We start from the raw sequence: 18,954 nt of genomic DNA on the forward strand, positions 1-18,954 counted from the left end.
TCAAATATGATTACTTCTAATGTTATCTTGGTGCGGCCAAGTGGTTGTGGAAAGACTGTTTGTTTATCAGAGACATCATATGCTGCAGTATAACATGTATACCCCACTCAGACACAATGTACCGAGCCAAATAGTCCTTGTTTTATCTCCCTTAATGCCGAGCGCCAGGCGGGGTAACAAGAAGTACCATCTATTAAAGGACAAGTTAAGTGAAATATTGATTGAGTTTTTGTTGCGAATAACAATTGTCGTAGGTCCATTACGTCAATTCCCGATAGAAAAAACAATCATAACATTCGCAGGATTTAAAAGGTCCAAGTAAAAGTTCTGAAAACACGCTCGGTAATCGGATTCCAAAACAAACCTGTTTGGGTGCGTGGCCGAAAGCTTTCGGTGCTGCGGTGCGTGACAAATGTTTTCAGTGGCTGACATGTAGACTTGGTTGCAGGATCTATACCTACTATGTAATCTATTTTGTGATGCTGTGCTGATACGTCATGAAGCGGGCAATCAAGGGGAAATCTAAATATGTTGCTATTTTTATCCCCCGCCGGGCCAGAATGGCCGAAGGGGGATTATGTCGTGGCGCAGTCCGTCCGTCCGTCCCACAGAGGGTACTAAGCTTGTGAAATCAACTCCTCCTACAGTTTCCAGAGAATATCCCTGACACTCTACACACAAGATGTCGACCTTTTGATGATACGCATATCGCAGTCCCGTTACGTTTCGACTAAATTTGACAGAGTTACTGCCCCTGTTTTACGGAGCTTTATTTGCCTTATTGTGAGAGAGGGTACATAGCTTGTGAAATCAACTCCTCCTACAGTTTCGAGAGAATATCCCTGACACTCTACACACAAGATGTCGACATGTTGATACGCATATCGCAGTCCCGTTACGTTTCGACTAATTTTGACAGAGTTACTGCCCCTGTTTTACGGAGCTTCATTTGACTCGTTAAAAAAAATCACGCGGGGGATGTTGTGCTCTCAGGGCACTCTTGTTTGTTAATCCTACGGAAAAAAACATTGGATACATTGTTGGCTGTGTGAAGCGACCTTTCATCTTGACATTGTGATTAAATACAATAACAATGTCTGTATCAAGCTTTTTCTAACCAACATCCTATTTGGGTACCATAAACTACCTGCTGCCGTCGGTCCAATTCCACACAATGTCGTTACTAATAAGGCACAAGTTGTGGAAAAAGCCCCGTAGCAAATCCAACCGGCTAATGAAAATCAAGGACGGGTAACTTGAGATCGCGAGAGCCACGAAAACTAAACCAGTGGTGAGTGTAGGTTTGCCGAAATGCGAGCCCTGGAGATGGAGATAGAGGATGGTCTAGGTCAAGCAAATCAATTGCGTAGATCGATGCTCATGATCCAGACTCGATTAATTACAGATCGCCGTCTGAAATATTGCGACAACAAACAAACAAGTACCACCTTTTAACGGTATGGTTGGTTGTTTGGTTTGTTGTTTAACGCCGCACTCAGCAATATTCCAGCTTTATGACGACGGTCTGTAAATAATTGAGTCTGAACCAGACAATCCAGTGATTGACATCATGCGCATCAATGCACGCAATTAGGATCGATGACATGCATCAACCAAGTCAGCGAGCCTGACCACCCGATCCCGTTAGTCGCCTTTTATGACAAGCATAGTCACCTTTTACGGCAAGCATGGTTTGCTGAAAACCTATTCTACCCCGGATCTTCACGGGTCTTTAACGGTATGGCGCGGGCGGGGATCGAACCACCGACTTTCTGCTCTCCGGGCACAAGGTCACAGAGGGGATGGGCTGAAACTGATGTTCAGGGCCCCGTTCCACAAATCCATCTTAGCGCTAACGTGATCGTAACTCCCATACTTTAATACTGGCTTACGCTAGTCGTAGCGCTAAGATCCCTTTGTGGAACGGGGCCCAGGTGTGCACTTTGGACTTTGCCAACAAAAAGAGTACTTTGAGCCACCAATGAACTCATTGCAGGTTCATTACACTATGAAGTAGATAATAAGCAGTGATATTATAGTTTACCCCTTCCACTACCCCTTTCACTGATGTTGATGAATCAGTTGCTGAATCCACAGGTGTTTTTGTATGTGAATAATGCTCATTGGCCGTGTTCCTTTGATCATTCACCTGTGTTTGTCCAGTTTACCCGTGATAAGAAAGTGTATTATAACAGGCGTCATATGATAAACATCGCATTTACACAAATAAGATTTCTAAGTGTACCCTTCATGCTCCGGGAAGTTATAAAAGTTTGGGGGTGGGGTGGGGTGGGGGAGGGGGGTGGGGGTGGGGAATGGACGGTTGGCCCAGTCGTCTGAGGATCCGCGATTTGCTGTGCAGAGTTGCGTCCCTTGTGCACGCCAGAAACCTATTATTGTGGGTTCGAATCCCGGTTCGTCCCGATATATGTTTCTAGGTCTGTCATCATACCCGTGCTCGTGGGTGGTAAACGTCTGAGACGTGCAGCTCTACGGGCTTTCCTCCCACATTAAGCTGACACGCCGCGATATAACTGTAATACTGTTAAAAGCGGCGTTAAACCCAACTCACTCAAGACAGATTTATGCGGTAACGTCACTTACGTGAAAGAACCACCACGGCCACCTCTACACCTACGGCAATACCAGAATTGCATACTGTTCCATATGTGGAATATGGAACCTGGGTCAATGAGAATGATGTGTGCAAACTTTGAACAATCGATTACCATCTGTTGATTATTTTGAGATACATAAAATGTACATCAAAAATCACTTTTGCGTTTCTATTTTCTTCCGAGTATATGTAGTAGTCCATATCGGCTTGTTGTTCACTGATACTTGCGAGGCGACGATTTAGTCTCGTGGACCATTGTCGTTATCAAGACACAACCAGCGATTTTTACTTTTTAACTTCTCCGTTAACGCACGGGAATTTGAAACTGTGCAAAAATGAAAATATCAATACTCATAACCAAAATGTTCCTCGTTCGGCCTAAAGATATTTTTGTACAGTGCCACGTTTTGTTTACGTATCTCTGTGGGTAACGGGTCGTTTATTTGGAGATATCAAAGGCTGTTTATTAGAAGGGATCAAGGGGGCGTATATTGGTAACGTATACAGGGGCGTCTATTTGGAGAGAAGGGGATGTTTGTTATGAGGTATGAAGGGGCCTTTATTACGAGAGAATAATGGGCGTGTATTGAGTGAGTATGGTTTTACGCCGCTTTTAGCAATATTGCAGCAATATCACGGCGGGGGACACCAGAAATGGGCTTCACGCATTGCACACATGTGGGGAATCGAACCCGGTTCATCGGCGTGACGAGCGAACGCTTTAACCGCTAGGCTACCCGACCGCCCCTGCGTGTATTGAGATCAAGGGTTGTTTATTAGGAGAGGACAAGGCGGTGTTTATTAAAAAAGACAATAGGGGTTATTATTATTAGAGGGAAAGGGGTGTTTATAAGTAGAGATCAAGGAGGCGTTTATTGAAAGGGGGGGGGGGGGGGGGGGGGGTCTAGTCAACCTCTGTTGACCTAAGTTGGCCACACCTACTGATCCCCTGGGTTGCGGTACTCTGGTTAGCAGCCTTCAAGTGACGTCATCGTTAAACCTGGTTAGTTTCATTTATGTATTCTATGCAACAATGAAATTTAACTTTCGATCGTTGATATAAATAATATGCAACTTTGATGATGACTTTGTATCTCTGTTTGATGCACGCGTCATTGGGAAATTTCTTGTCATTTTACAAGCGTTAAGTAATGGTACAATGGCAGGTTTGTCAAGCAATGAAACACTTGTCAACTTCTTCTAGTTGTGTGCTACAGCAATGCACGTGGTTGTTGTGTTTCGCCTTCACCTGGCAGCTATTTTGTATTACATCTGAGGGTGCATTTAATGCGTCTTATTTCGGGTACTGCCCTAACTTGTCCTGGTTAACCCTGGTTAACTTAGACCGAATGTAGTCAACACTGGCTGCCAGAGTTGTGGTAACCTCAGTTGACTCGGGTAACTCAAACTTTAATCATCAAACGCAAGCAGTGTTCAGAAAAAGCGCTTCCTTTGCCCACGCCAATTGAGGCAGAAATACCATCCTGTATAATATCCTCTATAGACCTTTCTCGGAAAACCGGGTGCATTAAATTTTAATTTCCTTCTTGGGGAAACCACAATTCATGGAAGTCCCAAACCGAAAGTATCGCGGGAGTTCTCAATAAGCAGGCGAAGATATCGTTCGTGTGAAACATCTAACACGTCCATTTCAAATTATAACTCACCCCTACATTGTAAACAGTGCATTTTTTACGAACGCAAACGAAAAATATAAGATAAAAGTGGCATTTGGTCCTTGTAATTTGGACACACTGTCTATCACAATGAACACTCGTGGATCAGGTGATCAGGTGATTTCCCCGAACTGGTAGGCGTGAACATTAAAACACCCATTTGCGACAGGTACAGTCAGAAGCTGGCAGGTTGTGTTTGTTTGCTCGTTGTATAACGCCGTACCCAGCAATATGACGGCGGTGAACTGGTAGGCGTGGGCATTAAAACACCCACTTGCGACAGGTACAGTCAGAGGCTGGTTGTGGTAGGAAGGTAAGTGTGCGTTTCTAATGGTTCTATGTGGTAGTCTATATCGGCTTGTTGTTCACGGATACTTTCGAGGTGACGGACAGTGATACAATTCAGTCTAGTGGGGTATCCCCGTTATCTTGTAACCAGCGCAGGTGTTCTACTGCTCTAGGGGCGGTCGGGTAGCCTAGTGGTTAAAGCGTTCGCTCGTCACGTCGAAGACCCGGGTTCGATTCCCGACATGGGTACAATGTGTAAAGCCCATATCTGGTGACCCCCGCCGTGATATTGCTGGAATACTGCTAAAAGCGGCGTAAAATCAAACTCACTCACTCACTCACTCTACTGCTCTAACATCTTTATTAACGCACTACAATGTCAGGCCGTACACAAATGAAAATAACAATATTCACAACCACGCTGCATCGAATACATGAGTATTGACAAGAGATATTTTTATACAGTGGTAAGTTCTGTGCTACGAATTTCCGTGGGTACAGGGCCGTTTATAAGGCGAGACCGAAGGGGTGTTTATTTTGAAAGGACAAGGGCGTGTGTCTAAGGACATAATAAGGGGACTTTTTTTTATTAGGAGGAAATGATGCGGCGTTTATTAGGAGGGAATAAGGGAAGTTTATCAGGAGAGAATAAGTGAGCATTTATTAGGAGAGACCAAAGGGATGTTTATTTTGAAAGGGCAAGGGCGTGTGTTTAAGGAGATAATAAGGGGACGTAGTTTATAAAGAGGAAGTGACGCGGCGTTTATTAGGAAGGACCAAAGGGATGTTTATTTTGAAAGGGCAAGGGCGTGTGTTTAAGGAGATAATAAGGGGACGTAGTTTATAAAGAGGAAGTGACGCGGCGTTTATTAGGAAGGAATAAGCTACTAGTTTATCAGGAGAGAAAGAGGGAGCATTTATCAGGATAGACTAAGGGGGTGTAAATCAGAAGACAAGGGTCGTGTCTACCCCAGCCACAAACACACTCGCGTGATAACTTCCATATACTTTTCTTGGTAAGCTGGGTGCATAAACGATATTTCCTTCTAGGGAAACAACTTTCGTTATGTTCATCAAATTATGGAAGCTTCAAACCGAAAGTATCGGGTGCTCTCAATAAGCAGCCGAAGATATCGTTCTTGTGCAACAGCTAACACGTCGATTTCAAATAATAACTAACCCCTACTTTGTAAACAGAGCATTTTTCACGAACACAAACGAAAAATATAAGATGAAAGTGACATTTGAGCTCTTTTACATCGACACGCTGTCTATCGCAATGAACGCTCGTGGGTCAGATGATCAGGTGATTTCCACGAACTGAGAGCTGTGGACATAAATCACCCTCTTGCAACACGAACAGTCAGAGGCTGGTTGTGGTTGGAAGGTCCGGAAGTATTCTAATGATATGTGGTAGTCTTGGGGTGTTTACTGGAGATATCAAGGGGGCGTTTATTAAGAGGGAATAAGGGGGCGACGTTTATTACGTGAGATCAAGGGAGCGTTTATTAAGAGGGAATAAGGGGGCAATGTTTATTACGTGAGATCAAGGGAGCGTTTATTAAGAGGGAATAAGGGGGCGACGTTTATTACGTGAGATCAAGGGAGCGTTTATTAAGAGGGAATAAGGGGGCGACGTTTATTACGTGAGATCAAGGGAGCGTTTATTAAGAGGGAATAAGGGGGCGACGTTTATTACGTGAGATCAAGGGAGCGTTTATTAAGAGGGAATAAGGGGGCAACGTTTATTACGTGAGATCAAGGGAGCGTTTATTAAGAGGGAATAAGGGGGCAACGTTTATTACGTGAGATCAAGGGAGCGTTTATTAAGAGGGAATAAGGGGGCGTCGTTTATTACGAGAGATCAAGGGAGCGTTTATCAGAAGGGAATATGGGGACATTTATTTCGAGAGAATAAGGGAGTGTTCATTACGAGTGAACAAGGGGGAGTGTACTCGTGTTTGGAGAGAATGATGGAGTGTTTGTTACGAGAGAACATGGGGGAATGTTGATTAATAGAGAGTAATGGTGTTTATTAGGAGAGGACAAGGGGCTGTTTATCAGGAGGGATTAAGAGGGCTACAGCTGTAGGAACAGTGTTGTACTGCTAAAGCTATGAGGTATGGTTTGCTCAGACTCAGACGTACCCAGGCCAACAAACCTATTCTTGTCCTTTTTGATAAATACAATGAAATCATTTATATTATTGAATTTTCTGTCCCTTTCGACACTAATGTGATTGACAAGATTCAGGAAAAACATGCCAAATACGCTTTTGAAATGTCGCGCTTGCATCCCAAGTACCAATTTGGCCGACACGTCGCCTAAGGTTTGGCACCTTCCAATCTGTTGACTGACTTTGGGAGAGTACCTGGGAATGCTGCCAGGAATACAACCCTCATGCCAATCTGGGTAATGCAGAAGGCTGTAGTGTTGAGGAGTCTTCACATTCTCCTAAAGGTTCTGGGTGGGTTTGACTAGGCAGCTTCCTGGGAGAAGTCCCATTGGCTGTCTGGGCTGCGTGTGGAGGGGGAAAAGGCCCTGAGCTGATGATGAGCCTAGCCAGCCTGACTGTGCCAAGATCACCCAAACCCTCTTTACTGCATTTTTTTTTACATTATAACAACAACAATAATAATAATAATAGTAATAATAATAATAATAATAATAAAAACCCTTTGAACAGTCATTAGAAATCTAGCATTGTATGATTTGCGGCTACATGATGAGCATGTGTTTATAAATATACTCTTCAAAAAATGAAACGCAAAGCCAGATTTGTGTGAGGTAGGAAAATACATTTATACGAGGAACCGTACAAGGTATTGAGCCAAAATGTTGTGGAGAGAACACTTGGTGATTGTAGTCATCTCAGTTATCGGTACATAGGAAAAGTCCAAGATGAAGGTCAGCTACCATCAATAACGCGTATGTCCCCCGTTGGAATCGAGCGCGGCCTGACTCCTGCCCATGGAAGAGGCGAGTATGCAAATCACATCCTGGGGATGTTAGTCCACGGCCTGCAACGCAAAAAAACCAACTGTTGCAACGTCTTGGGTTGTGGTTGACATCGGCGTAGCCGTCTATCCAATTCCTCCCACAGGTGCTCTATCGGGTTCAAATCCGGGGATCTGGAGGGCCAGGGGAGAACATCAACGTTGTTGTTGTGTAGACTGGCACTTGTGATCCATGCTGTATGCGGCCGAGCGTTGTCCTGCTGGAATACACCTTTGCCGTTGGCTGCAATGGGGAGGTCGTGAGAATTTCGTTGATTTATCGTTGAGCCGTAAGATTACCCTGGATATGGACCAAACCTGTCATGATGAAAGATAGCCGCCCACATCATAACGCTACCCCCACCAGACCTGTCCACCTCCATACCCTGTGTAGACTACACCAATGCAGTCGTTGTTGACGATGTTGTCGACTCAATATGACGCGTCGAACAGGACGTCTTCTCGTAGACCTGCTGCTCTTAAACGGTTTCGTACGGTCTGGTCGGAGATTTGGCGCAGTCCGGGTATTTGGGATACGGTTGAGGTGGCTGTGGCTGCGGTCCTTTCACGTAGGTGGCGCAGTCGGATGTAGCGATCTTGGGCGGGGGTGGTTACTCTTGGTCGTCCCGACCTTGGCCGATCACGTGTTGACCAATGCTGTTGAAACCGATCCCATAGCCTTGTGATGGTGCTTGGCGCTACATTGAAAACACTGGCTACAGCTGATCGGGATTCCCCTGCCTGAAAGTGGCCCATGACGTTGTTTCTTTGCACTTCTGTTAATCTGAATGTTGTTGAACTGTAACTGTTCGATTGACGCAGATGTCAGGCAATCCAAAACCCTGCACTTTAATACCGTTCATAGTACTGCTGCACTTGCAGTGCGTGCAGCTCCATGGCCCTTTCCTTAATGCACTGGGTGCGTTTTTCCGAAACGTACGTGTTTCCCGACTAATGGTTTGCATGTCTTTGAATTGATCATTTTGATTAGGGAAATTTGTCACTGACACTATAACACATTAAACCTCTTCATTACGGAAAAAAATCTCCTTTATGCATTTTGTTTTTGAAGAGTATAACTATCAAATAGCCATGATAAAAAGGTGTTTGCGAAACGGTGAGCATATCCTGCCACACGCATCACAAACACATGCGAAGGCAAGTCGATGTTCACCTGCGAAAACACGGGAACATATGATACAAGTCAAAATATGAAATTTCATCGCACATCATGTCAGTCACTGAGGCATCAGATTTGGAAATATACTCCACTTGTCTATCATGAAACATTTTGCAAGATTTACTTGGGCCTTGAATGTTGTAACTTTGATCAGAAACTTCTGAGCAAGAGTCGTATGATGCTTTTTGAAATCAGGATAGAAAGAGAATGCTCGATTGTACATCAAAAGTTGTGAAATATGGACACCAAGGGCTAGAGCTGCATGTTTATTGCTCAGCATAAAGGGAAAGTTGACTATTGGGAAGTTGAAGTCACCTCTCTTGTCATACATTCTTGTGGAGAGTGTTTTGTCACTCTGATTCTTTTGCATAGATCTAAATATGAAACAGATGAGGCGGTCTCACTGGCCTCCTTTGTTTCTAGTTCAGGTGGGTAAATCAGTGGAAGGGAATTGGCTATTTGATGGTAACTGAACGATATCAGATCATCGCTATACCTGAAGCTCAAGTTAAACTTCTTGGCCAAATTCCTTTTTGACCAAAAACCAAAAACATATTTCTCTTTGTTTCAGTAACCAACGTCAGCAAAACAACCTCTAAAATCAGTTGCCGTATCAGAGAGCAGAGGCTCCAGCAAGATGGCAGCCAAATCTGGTGTATCAGGTGAGGTTGAAGGCCAGGTGTCACGGGTTTCAGCAGACACCAAGAAAGCGGCAATTCCCTCCGAGGAAAGACAGAACACACTGAACAGGAATGAGGCACTGGCTCTGCCTACTAAGAGGGACGAAAGTGAATTTGAGAAACATTTCTCAATCATCAGAGGAAGGGCAGATAAAGTCTTGAGCCTTCATATGGAAAAGATCAATGTTACTTCCAAGAATATTGAGAGTCTGTCATCAAACAAGCATGTAACAATTGATGAGTATGAGGCAAAACGGTATGAAAAAGATGCTCTGAAGGATAAGTTAGAAGAGTTGAAACTGCAGAAGGAACAGTTTACAACATTTATGAAGAGTTTGGAGTCGAGACTGGTTTCACTATGGAAAAATAATACCTATGCTAAACACATTGATAATCTACGGAGAGACTTTGGTGTGGAGCTTTGTAGACTTACATCAGCATTGCCTATGTATGCAAGAAGAAATGATATAATCAGAACGGTACAGGACAACCAGGTTTGTGTTATATTAGGGGAGACTGGGTCAGGGAAGAGCACACAGATGACACAGTACCTTCATCAGGCTGGCTTCAGCAAAGATGGATTCATCGTGTGCACACAACCAAGGAAGGTTGCGGCCATAAGTCTGGCAACCCATGTTGCATCAGAGCTGGTGACAAATGTGGGCAATGTTGTGGGATATAAAGTTGGGATGCAATCTAAATGCGGAGGAGCTACCAAGATCTTGTACATGACTGATCACTGCCTTCTGAACGAATGTCTGAAAGATCCAATTCTGTCTGCTTACAGCTGTGTGATAGTTGATGAAGCACACGAGAGAAGCATCTACACTGACCTGCTACTTGGAATGCTGAAGATGTGCCTGAAACAGCGCCCTGATCTCAGGGTGATCATTACATCAGCGACTATTGACCCTGAAGTCTTTGTCAGATATTTTGGCAAGTGCCCAGTCTTGAGAGTATCTGGGAGAATGTTTCCTGTCGAAGTAGAGTACCAAGAAGAAAATGATGGAGGCAAGTCTTTTGATAACTATCAGAGAGAAGCTGTCAACAAAGCTGTACAAGTCCACACAAAAGATCCACCAGGTGACATTCTGGTCTTTGTTACATCTCCTTTAGAGACCGAGAAATGCAGTGAAGATTTTAACAATAGACTCCAGGGAAGGACTGACTTCAAATGTCTGGTTCTTCATGGTCAGATTCAACCAGATGAGCAGCAGTTGGTATTTCAGGACACCCCTTCAGGAGTCAGAAAGATTGTCTTTGCCACAAACAGTGCAGAAACTTCAATCACCATTCCAGGTATCAAGTATGTTATTGATACTGGTCTTGCAAAGGAGAAACGTTATGATCCTCGGCGAAACATGAGCACATTGAGCGTAGTTCTTATCAGTCGCAGCTCAGCAGATCAGAGGAAAGGTCGTGCAGGAAGAACAGGCCCTGGGAAATGTTACAGGCTCTACAGTGAAGAGACGTATCATGAAATGGAAGCAGTCTCACTGCCAGAGATACTGAAGGTTCACTTAGGACAGGCAATGTTGAAGCTGACAGAGCTTGGAATTAATCCGCTAGAGTATGAATTTGTTCAGTCACCGGGACCATCAGCAATAGCTACAGCTATGACTACACTTGAGGAACTTGGTGCAGTCAAAGACAATAAGATCACGGAAGAGGGGAGAGAACTAGCAAGGTTTCCTGTTGAACCTCGACTGGGACTAATAATCCAGAAAGGAAGATCTGAAGATGTTCTCTTTGATGCAGTTGTTCTTGCAGCTGTGAGCAATGTTGGAAGCTCAATATTCTTCAGAGGTGGAAGTGACGACAATAAGAAGAAAGCTGACAAGCTGAAGATACAATTCTGTCACAATGGCGGCGACAGTCTCACTTTGCTGAATGTATACAGAAAATGGAACAAAGAGCCTGAAAAGGAGAAGAACAAGTGGTGCTTTGCAAACAACTTTAACTCAAAAGCTCTGCGAATTGCCAGAGAAACTGTCAATGAGGTGATGACACTTTTGAAGAAGGAGGCAAAAGTGAAGGTGACGAATGAGTTTAAAGACCCACAAGACGCAGATGTGAAACTTCAGAAAATACTCTTTGACAGCTTCACCTCCAACATCTGTCATTCTCTCGGGCTTGCTAAGGCAGGGTATTATGCTCCGAGACTTGAGCAACAGGTTCATGCTCATCCCTCTACGGTCCTGTATCCACTCAACTTGGTTCCTGAGTGGCTTGTCTTTGAGCAGTCCATGAAGACATCCAAAGACTTCATTACAGGACTGACGCCAGTGAATGAATCCTGGGTTGTTGAAGCCATTGAATCTGGACGTCTAAAGAGAGATCTCGAAGAGATGAGAAAGAAACAGCTTCTTCCTGTGCATGTTGAACATGTCGGATCATATCTTTTCTGGAAGCTTGTTGGTCCTTATTTTACAAAACTAAAACAATTTGAAGTAGAAGCATCAAATCTAGTAACACCAGATCTGGTTGTCATTGAGGCGTCGAAGGAAAAAGGGGAACTGAAGATATTTTGCTCTGATCATACAACTGAGAAATTATCGCAACTCTTCAATGAGGTAACTGGACCTGTGAAAGAGTATTTGGAAGGAGAAGATTTGGAAGTGCCATTGGGTCAGACTAAAGAGAGTGCTGGTGTTCGTGTCATCCTTGGAAAAGGGGGAGCTGTGAAAGACATCCTCATGGCAGATGAATACAGAACAATACGTGTTGACAGCCCAGGTGAAAATTCATCAGCAGACACCATCTTGAACAAGTTTGGCCGTTTTGGAAAGATAAAGGACCACAGGGTGTTCAAGAATCCCCAAAAGCGATGGGGTTGTATTACATTTGAATCTTCAGATGCAGCAATGGAAGCAGTGAATATGACAAAATCTGATTCTTCAGAAGTCGCTGTTCCTGAGAAACATGTTCGAGGGAATCAAGAGTCCCAGTCAAAACTCCAGGTTAAAATAACATGGTGTAGAAGAGAGTCCAAAGGATTTGGTTATGCTGACGTGGCACCAGAAGTGATGCCACAGATTTTGCAAAGAGGTTCACTGAACATCAAAGAAACACTTGTAAATATTAGCATTGACAAGAAAAGTGGAAAGAGCCTTTATCTTAGAAATCTTGGTCAAACTATTACTGAAGCTGACATCAAAAAGTCAATTCTATCATCTATGAACTATGATGAAGATGAGGCAAACATCATTCATAAGGTAACTGTAGTTAGAGAGAAAGTGAACACAACCAAAGAGCAGTTGACCACCTTCAAGACTCAGCTACAGGCGCAGCTCCAACACTATTCACCAGACAATAGATTCCAGGTGGAGATTAAAGAGCCAACAGCAACAAATGTATTTTACCTTGCCTTTGCATCTTTCACAAATCCGGATGAGGGTATAGCAGCTTGCCAAGGTTTGTCCAGGCAGTTTTATCTCAATGACCGAGTGGTCACCATGGAGCCAGACATAAGGTCATCATTGTATGTAAACAGAGACGTACATGCAGCAATCAAAGATGACCTGGATGCATACTTGAAAGAATTCTCGACCTATGGCTTCACAGATGTTCGAGTCACTCCAAAGCCACTGAAGGACAAAACTGTACTTTATATCAATGCATCTAGTTCTAAGGAGCTAGCAAAGGTTCGAGCTGATCTACAGAACATCATACAGGGAGACGTTCTTGAATGTGGAATGGATCAGAAACTACGGCAACTTTTTTCAAGGGCTGGAAGGGACTTCCTAAAAGAAACAGAAAAGAAGTGTAATGCTTTCATTCAAGTTGATGGTAGAACCTTTACGTTATCCATCCAAGGGGAAAAAGAAGCACGCGCTAGAGTACACATTTTAATCAAAGGTTATCTCCAAGAATTGTCTGAAGGAGAATGGAAGGAGGTACATTTGCGGGGAAGAGACAAACCTAATGGGCTGATGAAGACACTGATGAATGAATATGGCATAGAGCTTGAGAAGCTACAGCAGGACATTGGCTTGAGATCTGTAGTCCTGAACTTCAAGCAACAGATTGTGAAGTTGGTGGGATCAGCTGAAGACATTGACAAAGCTGTCAAAGTCATAGAAGACATTTCATCCAAATTGCTGGTTGGTGTCAAAGCTCCAGAGGAGGAAGAACTGCCAGATTGTTGTGTCTGTTTCTGTCCAATAGAACCAAAGGAACTGTGCAGACTGCAGTGCTGTGGTCACGCCTACTGTCTTGACTGTGTCAAGAGACAAGTGGAAACTGCAGTCACCGATCGAGACTTGCCCATCCTTTGTGGGCATGATGGATGTGATCAACCATTTGCATGGAAGGATTTGTCTAATTTGGTGCGAGAGGGGACATTAACTGCGGCAGGTCTGGCTGTCTCCTCTTTGAGTTCCTTTGTTGGCAAAAACAGCAAACACTACAAGTACTGCTTGACCCCAAACTGCAACATGGTGTACCGAGTGACCTCAACGGGAGCTGTGTTCCAGTGCCCTGAGTGCAGTGTAAGAATATGCACTAGTTGCCACACTCAGTATCACGATGGACTAACCTGTGCCATGTACAAGAGTTCCAAGGATGAAGAAGAGCTTGAACAGAGAGAGAAGGCTGGCGAAGTCAGCATTGAAAAGTGGCTAGCTGACAATTCCAAAACAGTAAAGAGGTGTCCTAGCTGCCAGACCCCCATACAAAAAACAGAAGGCTGCAATCGTATGCACTGTACAGGATGTAAGTGCCATTTCTGTTGGTTGTGTCTTAAATGGTACAGTACATCTGGTGAATGTTATGCTCATTTGAGTGAAACACATGGGGGGTATTTTACTTAGTATTATGGGCTGTTTGGCGGGGTATAGGTTTTAACAGGAAGTCTATATATTTTCACAAGGGGGTTTATGCATGTCTTATATTTTCCCTCAGTTAAGTAAGTTGATTATATCTATTTAAGTAGCACACAGTGCTGCCAATACAAATTATAACAGCAGCTGGGGTATCATTACCATGGCCAGCAGCACAGAGTCATGTGCGGGTCAGCGGTTTGTAATTAATGCTTGAGAATGGTCGGTTGGCAACTGAAGCTTAACATTGTGGATGAGGTGCGGGATATTGCAGGCTGACCATATATTCAACGTAACACGATACATGGCAGTCTAACAGTGAGACTTGACCCTCGGACATCGGCTAGGCCGGTGGACCCTCTTGCGTCTCCAGAGGCTAGCTGCATGGATATAAAGTAGCAGCATACTATCAGAGAATAAACGCTGTGGACCCACAGACGGACTTGTGTTCTCAGTACCAGAAGTATCCGGTAGAGCAACGTCTACCTTTGACATTAAGCATAACCATGAGCCGATAGAGGATTTAGCCACAAATTGAACTGAACTGGTAACATTTCAAATCTGGCTCTTACTGCTAGAACCGAATGAATGTGAACTATAGTCCTCGCCACTTGAAATAGAATCCCGAAATATTGCAACGATTAATTAACGAAGATAGCTGCATGTGTGCTAATACGTACAAACTGAAAACAAGCCACTCTGCTTTTCACGAAAAGTCTTTTTCGCTAACGATAAATGTCATTAAGTTTTTATCACCTGGGTACAATCCGGGTAAATATCGAGAGTCACATGACTGCGAGCGGTAATATTTAAAAGCCGAAAACAAGCCACCCTGCCCATAAGGACTCTAACCTACAGAACTGACAAAAAATGATATTTCGTGATTGTATTTCAAGTGGTAAGGACTGGACAAGAGGACGGTGGAAATGCAGCTTTGTTTTAGTTTATCCATGAATATATTTTTTAGAATGACATCTCTGTGACAATTTTTTACTTTTTACCATATATATGCATGTATAAATCTTAAGCACCCTATTTTGATATATCGTTTGCCTTATTTTGATAAATGTCTAAGATATAGCCGATACCTGATGAAATATTGGTACAAGACACTGTGTGGTCACAAGTACTGAATCATACAATCTCATACAAATTCACTGAGGAAGCAAAGGAATGGCAAAAAAACAACTATATTAGCATAAAACAGGAAGAAAGCATCAGCAGAAACAACTTCTGTTTTTGTATTTCTATACGAGTATGTCTCTTTGTAAACAAAATATAAAGTGTTTCTTTTGACCAAAACTTAATACACGATCATTTTGAAAATTATAAATGGATATTACAAATGGAGAATTAACAAGTAAGCGTTGCTGAACATTTTCCAAGTTTAATGACTTCTTTTATTCCTCAGAATACTTGCCACGGATAGTTAACAATGTTTGTAATTAGACTCTGGAAAATGTATATACATTTGTGATGCCATTATTAAGTTTTATAGATATTTCTTTTGAATAATATTTTGATCTGTCTTCGTAAAGAGTGTAGAGAACATCATGTAATTATTGTAATCTAAAATGTTACATATGATCATCCCTGGCAATCTCGTTAAAAAGCTGTGTGTTCGCTACCTCTAAACACAGATCTGCGGACATAACATTATGGATGGGTTATATTTTATCCGACCAATCAGAGCGTCGTTTACCTAGATTGCGAGAGTGACAGTAGGTAATGTGTTTTCTAACCATGCGAACCTGAGAAGCATAACACGAGACAAATGACAGTTACAGGCTGTCCGACTGATTCTAGACCGCCTCCATGGCCTAGTGGTAGAACGTCCGCCTGGAGGTCCGGGGTTCGATCCACACACGTGCATGTACGTCGCTATATAAGTGCAATAATCTTGGACGTGCCAATAAGCCCCATTTCATCGCCTCACCTCCCACTGATTCCGTCAAAACCATCGTCTATCTCCCGCTTCAATGGGATAAACCTCTAAAATGGAAGTCAGAGACTTTCCATAGCCCTTTAGAAGTAATGCCAGACAATCCCGGCCATCTATCAGACATGACAAAATTTTCTTTTGTTCCATTTTCAAATTTTGAATCAATAATTTCCAAAGCATACTCTTACTTGGTATTCTTCAGATAATGTAATACAAACTTGGTGAAGGGTCTCATGTTGAGCAGAATTAATGATGTACCTATATTTTGTTTTCTGATTTAATTACCGTTGATCATCATGGTTCTTTCAGGGCTGATTTTGTATGTAGTTGATGTCTGAGGTGGCATACATGCCAATTCGTACCTATTCTTGTTGTATTCCCTTGTGTTCTCATATTGGACTATGTTCAGCAGACCTTTAGCCAGCTCTGATTTCTGTTATTTAATGATAAAGCCTTCATTGCTTCTGTTTTGCAAATTTCGCCAGATACCTATTGTCAAAAATGAATTTCTTCATTGGGTGAAGGGTGGGTATCAAGTACATGTTTCAGATCTTATATCTACACAGAAAGGTACTTGTCAGCTAGAATTTTTGTGAATCTTCAGCTCTGTTTAATGACATAGCTCTCATGATTCTTAACAGAAACTGGGCGTTATTGACACTAGGAAACGAAACAAAGTATTTATTGAAAAAATAATATATTATATAACTTGAAGACAACTGAAGATGAAATCCACTTTTTGTTTGAGTGTACAAACTATTCTGCTTTGAGAAGTAAAGACATTTATTATATCCATACGTTTGAAGTTTTAAGACTGCTGATAACATTTACACTTGAGAGGATGAAGTATTGTTTATTTGTTTGTTGTTTAACGCCGCACTCAGAGGATGAAGTACTCAGTCTTCTGAATAAACATTGTGTGAATGTTGTTTAATGTATCTCTCAGCAACATTCCTGTTTGGATACGATAACCTGTGAATAATCTTCTTGTCACCATGAGCAATGATGCATGTCATGGAGTACGATGAAATACATTTTAACTTTCCTATGTTAATAGGCAAGTAAACTCAACATTGCAACTTTACAGATTGTATTACTTTAGGGCATTCTTAATCACAAATGCTTGACCAAAATTAAATTTGAAAAAGGGAAATAGTGTAAGGCAAATATGCGAAATCGTCCCCCAAATCTGCCATTGAAGGGATATACCCCTTACTGGTTTCCCCGGTCTTTGATACACTGTGCAATCTCAACAATCAGACCGGCCTCCTTATGCCTGCTTCTGGATTTTTTAATCTAATTACGGGCCTTTTTCTGTCAGCTCATCCGTTAGATTACCGTGTCCACAACTCATGTCAACTTATGCTTTATCAGCAACAACATTGAAGATGCCTTCAGTTGTCTTCTCAGGGAATTATTCCATGACAGGCATTCATTGTGTGGAACAGGACCCAGGTCAGCAGGTGTTTTATAGTACCCATAAAAAGCTTGTTACAGACATTAATTGTTTTTTAATTATTCACAATATCAAGATCAAAGGTCGTTTCACACACTCAACAGTGTATGCAATGTTATTTTTGTAGACTTTTTAGATTCCCTTTGATTTGTTACTTCCTGGGGTATCCATTTAACTCCTAAACATCACAAGATAGATCATATAATAAATAGAGGCTGCAAGCAAGACTTCATATCAGCCAATTAATAAATTGTCAGGCACAGCTGCACCATCGCGCTGGCAGCTCTAGGCCACGCCTCCAAATAGGTTTGTTTATTAATCCTATTACAAAGCGTGTGATTCAGCACGTTTGACGAATGTTGTTTTTTCCTCTCTTGGGAATCGACTTTGGGGCTGGCCATTTGATATTTAGGGGGCCCCCAGGTTTTGGGGTAGAGTCTTTTTTTTTTCTTCTTCATTTTTAGGGGCTGAGATTTTTTTTTCTCAAAAAGAGAGCTGAGATTATATTTTTACAGCACCGTTCAAATTCAACCTATGGAAAGACTGTTAAATATGCTTACTGTTTACTAAAACATAATAACTGTACAGATGTAGGTGATTTTTAAACAGAACAATGAAAATAGCAGTATAATAAAGCATTTTATAAAATAATAAAAAAAAGACCATTTTGTTATGTTTGTACTCACATCTACTGGAGGAATGTACTTTTCAATTACTAAGATGATGTGGATGATGGACATTAGTAGCATAACTTTTGATGTCAACTGACAAAAAAAAGAAATGTTTCCAAACCAAGCTGGACACGTTGATCCAAACCCAGAATAGTATTACAAAATGGTTGAGAATCAATCGCCCGACACCACAACTAGCCATGCACCATAACAATACCCCTGAATGTCATGGAGCTTTTGTTCCCAAAAGCGTTTTAAATATATTGAAAGTCCAAGTACACAGTAAAATGCATTTCTCCAATCACAAAGATCAGTTTTTGCCTCAGATTGGTCAGAATTAGGACACACTCACTTACATCATCACAAAACAGAAACAGGTGACACCAGACCCGTTAAGACTCCCTTTTTGTAGGCAAAATGCACCGATTTGGAAAGAATGTTCCAGACAGGTGTAAGACATGTTTGAAGCCAATAAACCTCTGAAAGGCACTCTCTCATTGTCATGGTTAAAAAAAGTGATAGCTCCTACCGCTTTGTTGTAGATTATACACGCCTCAATGCAGGTATCAAACCTATATTTTTCCCTCTACCACATCGGCCAATATTTTAGTGTGTTTGATTGTGCTGG

The 18,954-nt window shown here is 42.4% G+C and overlaps 1 protein-coding gene across 3 annotated transcripts in view; it reads left to right on the top strand.

Annotated features, from left to right (window-relative positions):
* LOC124134940 (ATP-dependent RNA helicase DEAH12, chloroplastic-like) overlaps positions 1-18,392 on the top strand; it is a 38,651-nt gene extending 20,259 nt beyond the window's left edge. The window contains exons 1-2 of one of the 3 annotated variants that reach the window (XM_046500053.2): positions 4,434-4,606; positions 9,329-18,392. In XM_046500053.2, coding sequence (XP_046356009.2) covers positions 9,395-14,248 — 4,854 coding nt within the window. In that variant the 5' untranslated portion in view covers positions 4,434-4,606; positions 9,329-9,394 and the 3' untranslated portion in view covers positions 14,249-18,392. Of the gene's footprint in view, positions 1-4,433; positions 4,607-5,947; positions 5,969-9,328 lie in introns of those variants that run through there. The other 2 variants (XM_048396050.1, XM_046500054.2) reach the window with 2 other exon arrangements.
* Positions 18,393-18,954: the final 562 nt, after the last annotated feature.

Source organism: Haliotis rufescens, unplaced genomic scaffold (assembly GCF_023055435.1).
Source record: "Haliotis rufescens isolate VD_foot unplaced genomic scaffold, xgHalRufe1.0.p SCAF_15, whole genome shotgun sequence".
In the NCBI taxonomy this organism is placed as follows: domain Eukaryota; kingdom Metazoa; phylum Mollusca; class Gastropoda; order Lepetellida; family Haliotidae; genus Haliotis; species Haliotis rufescens.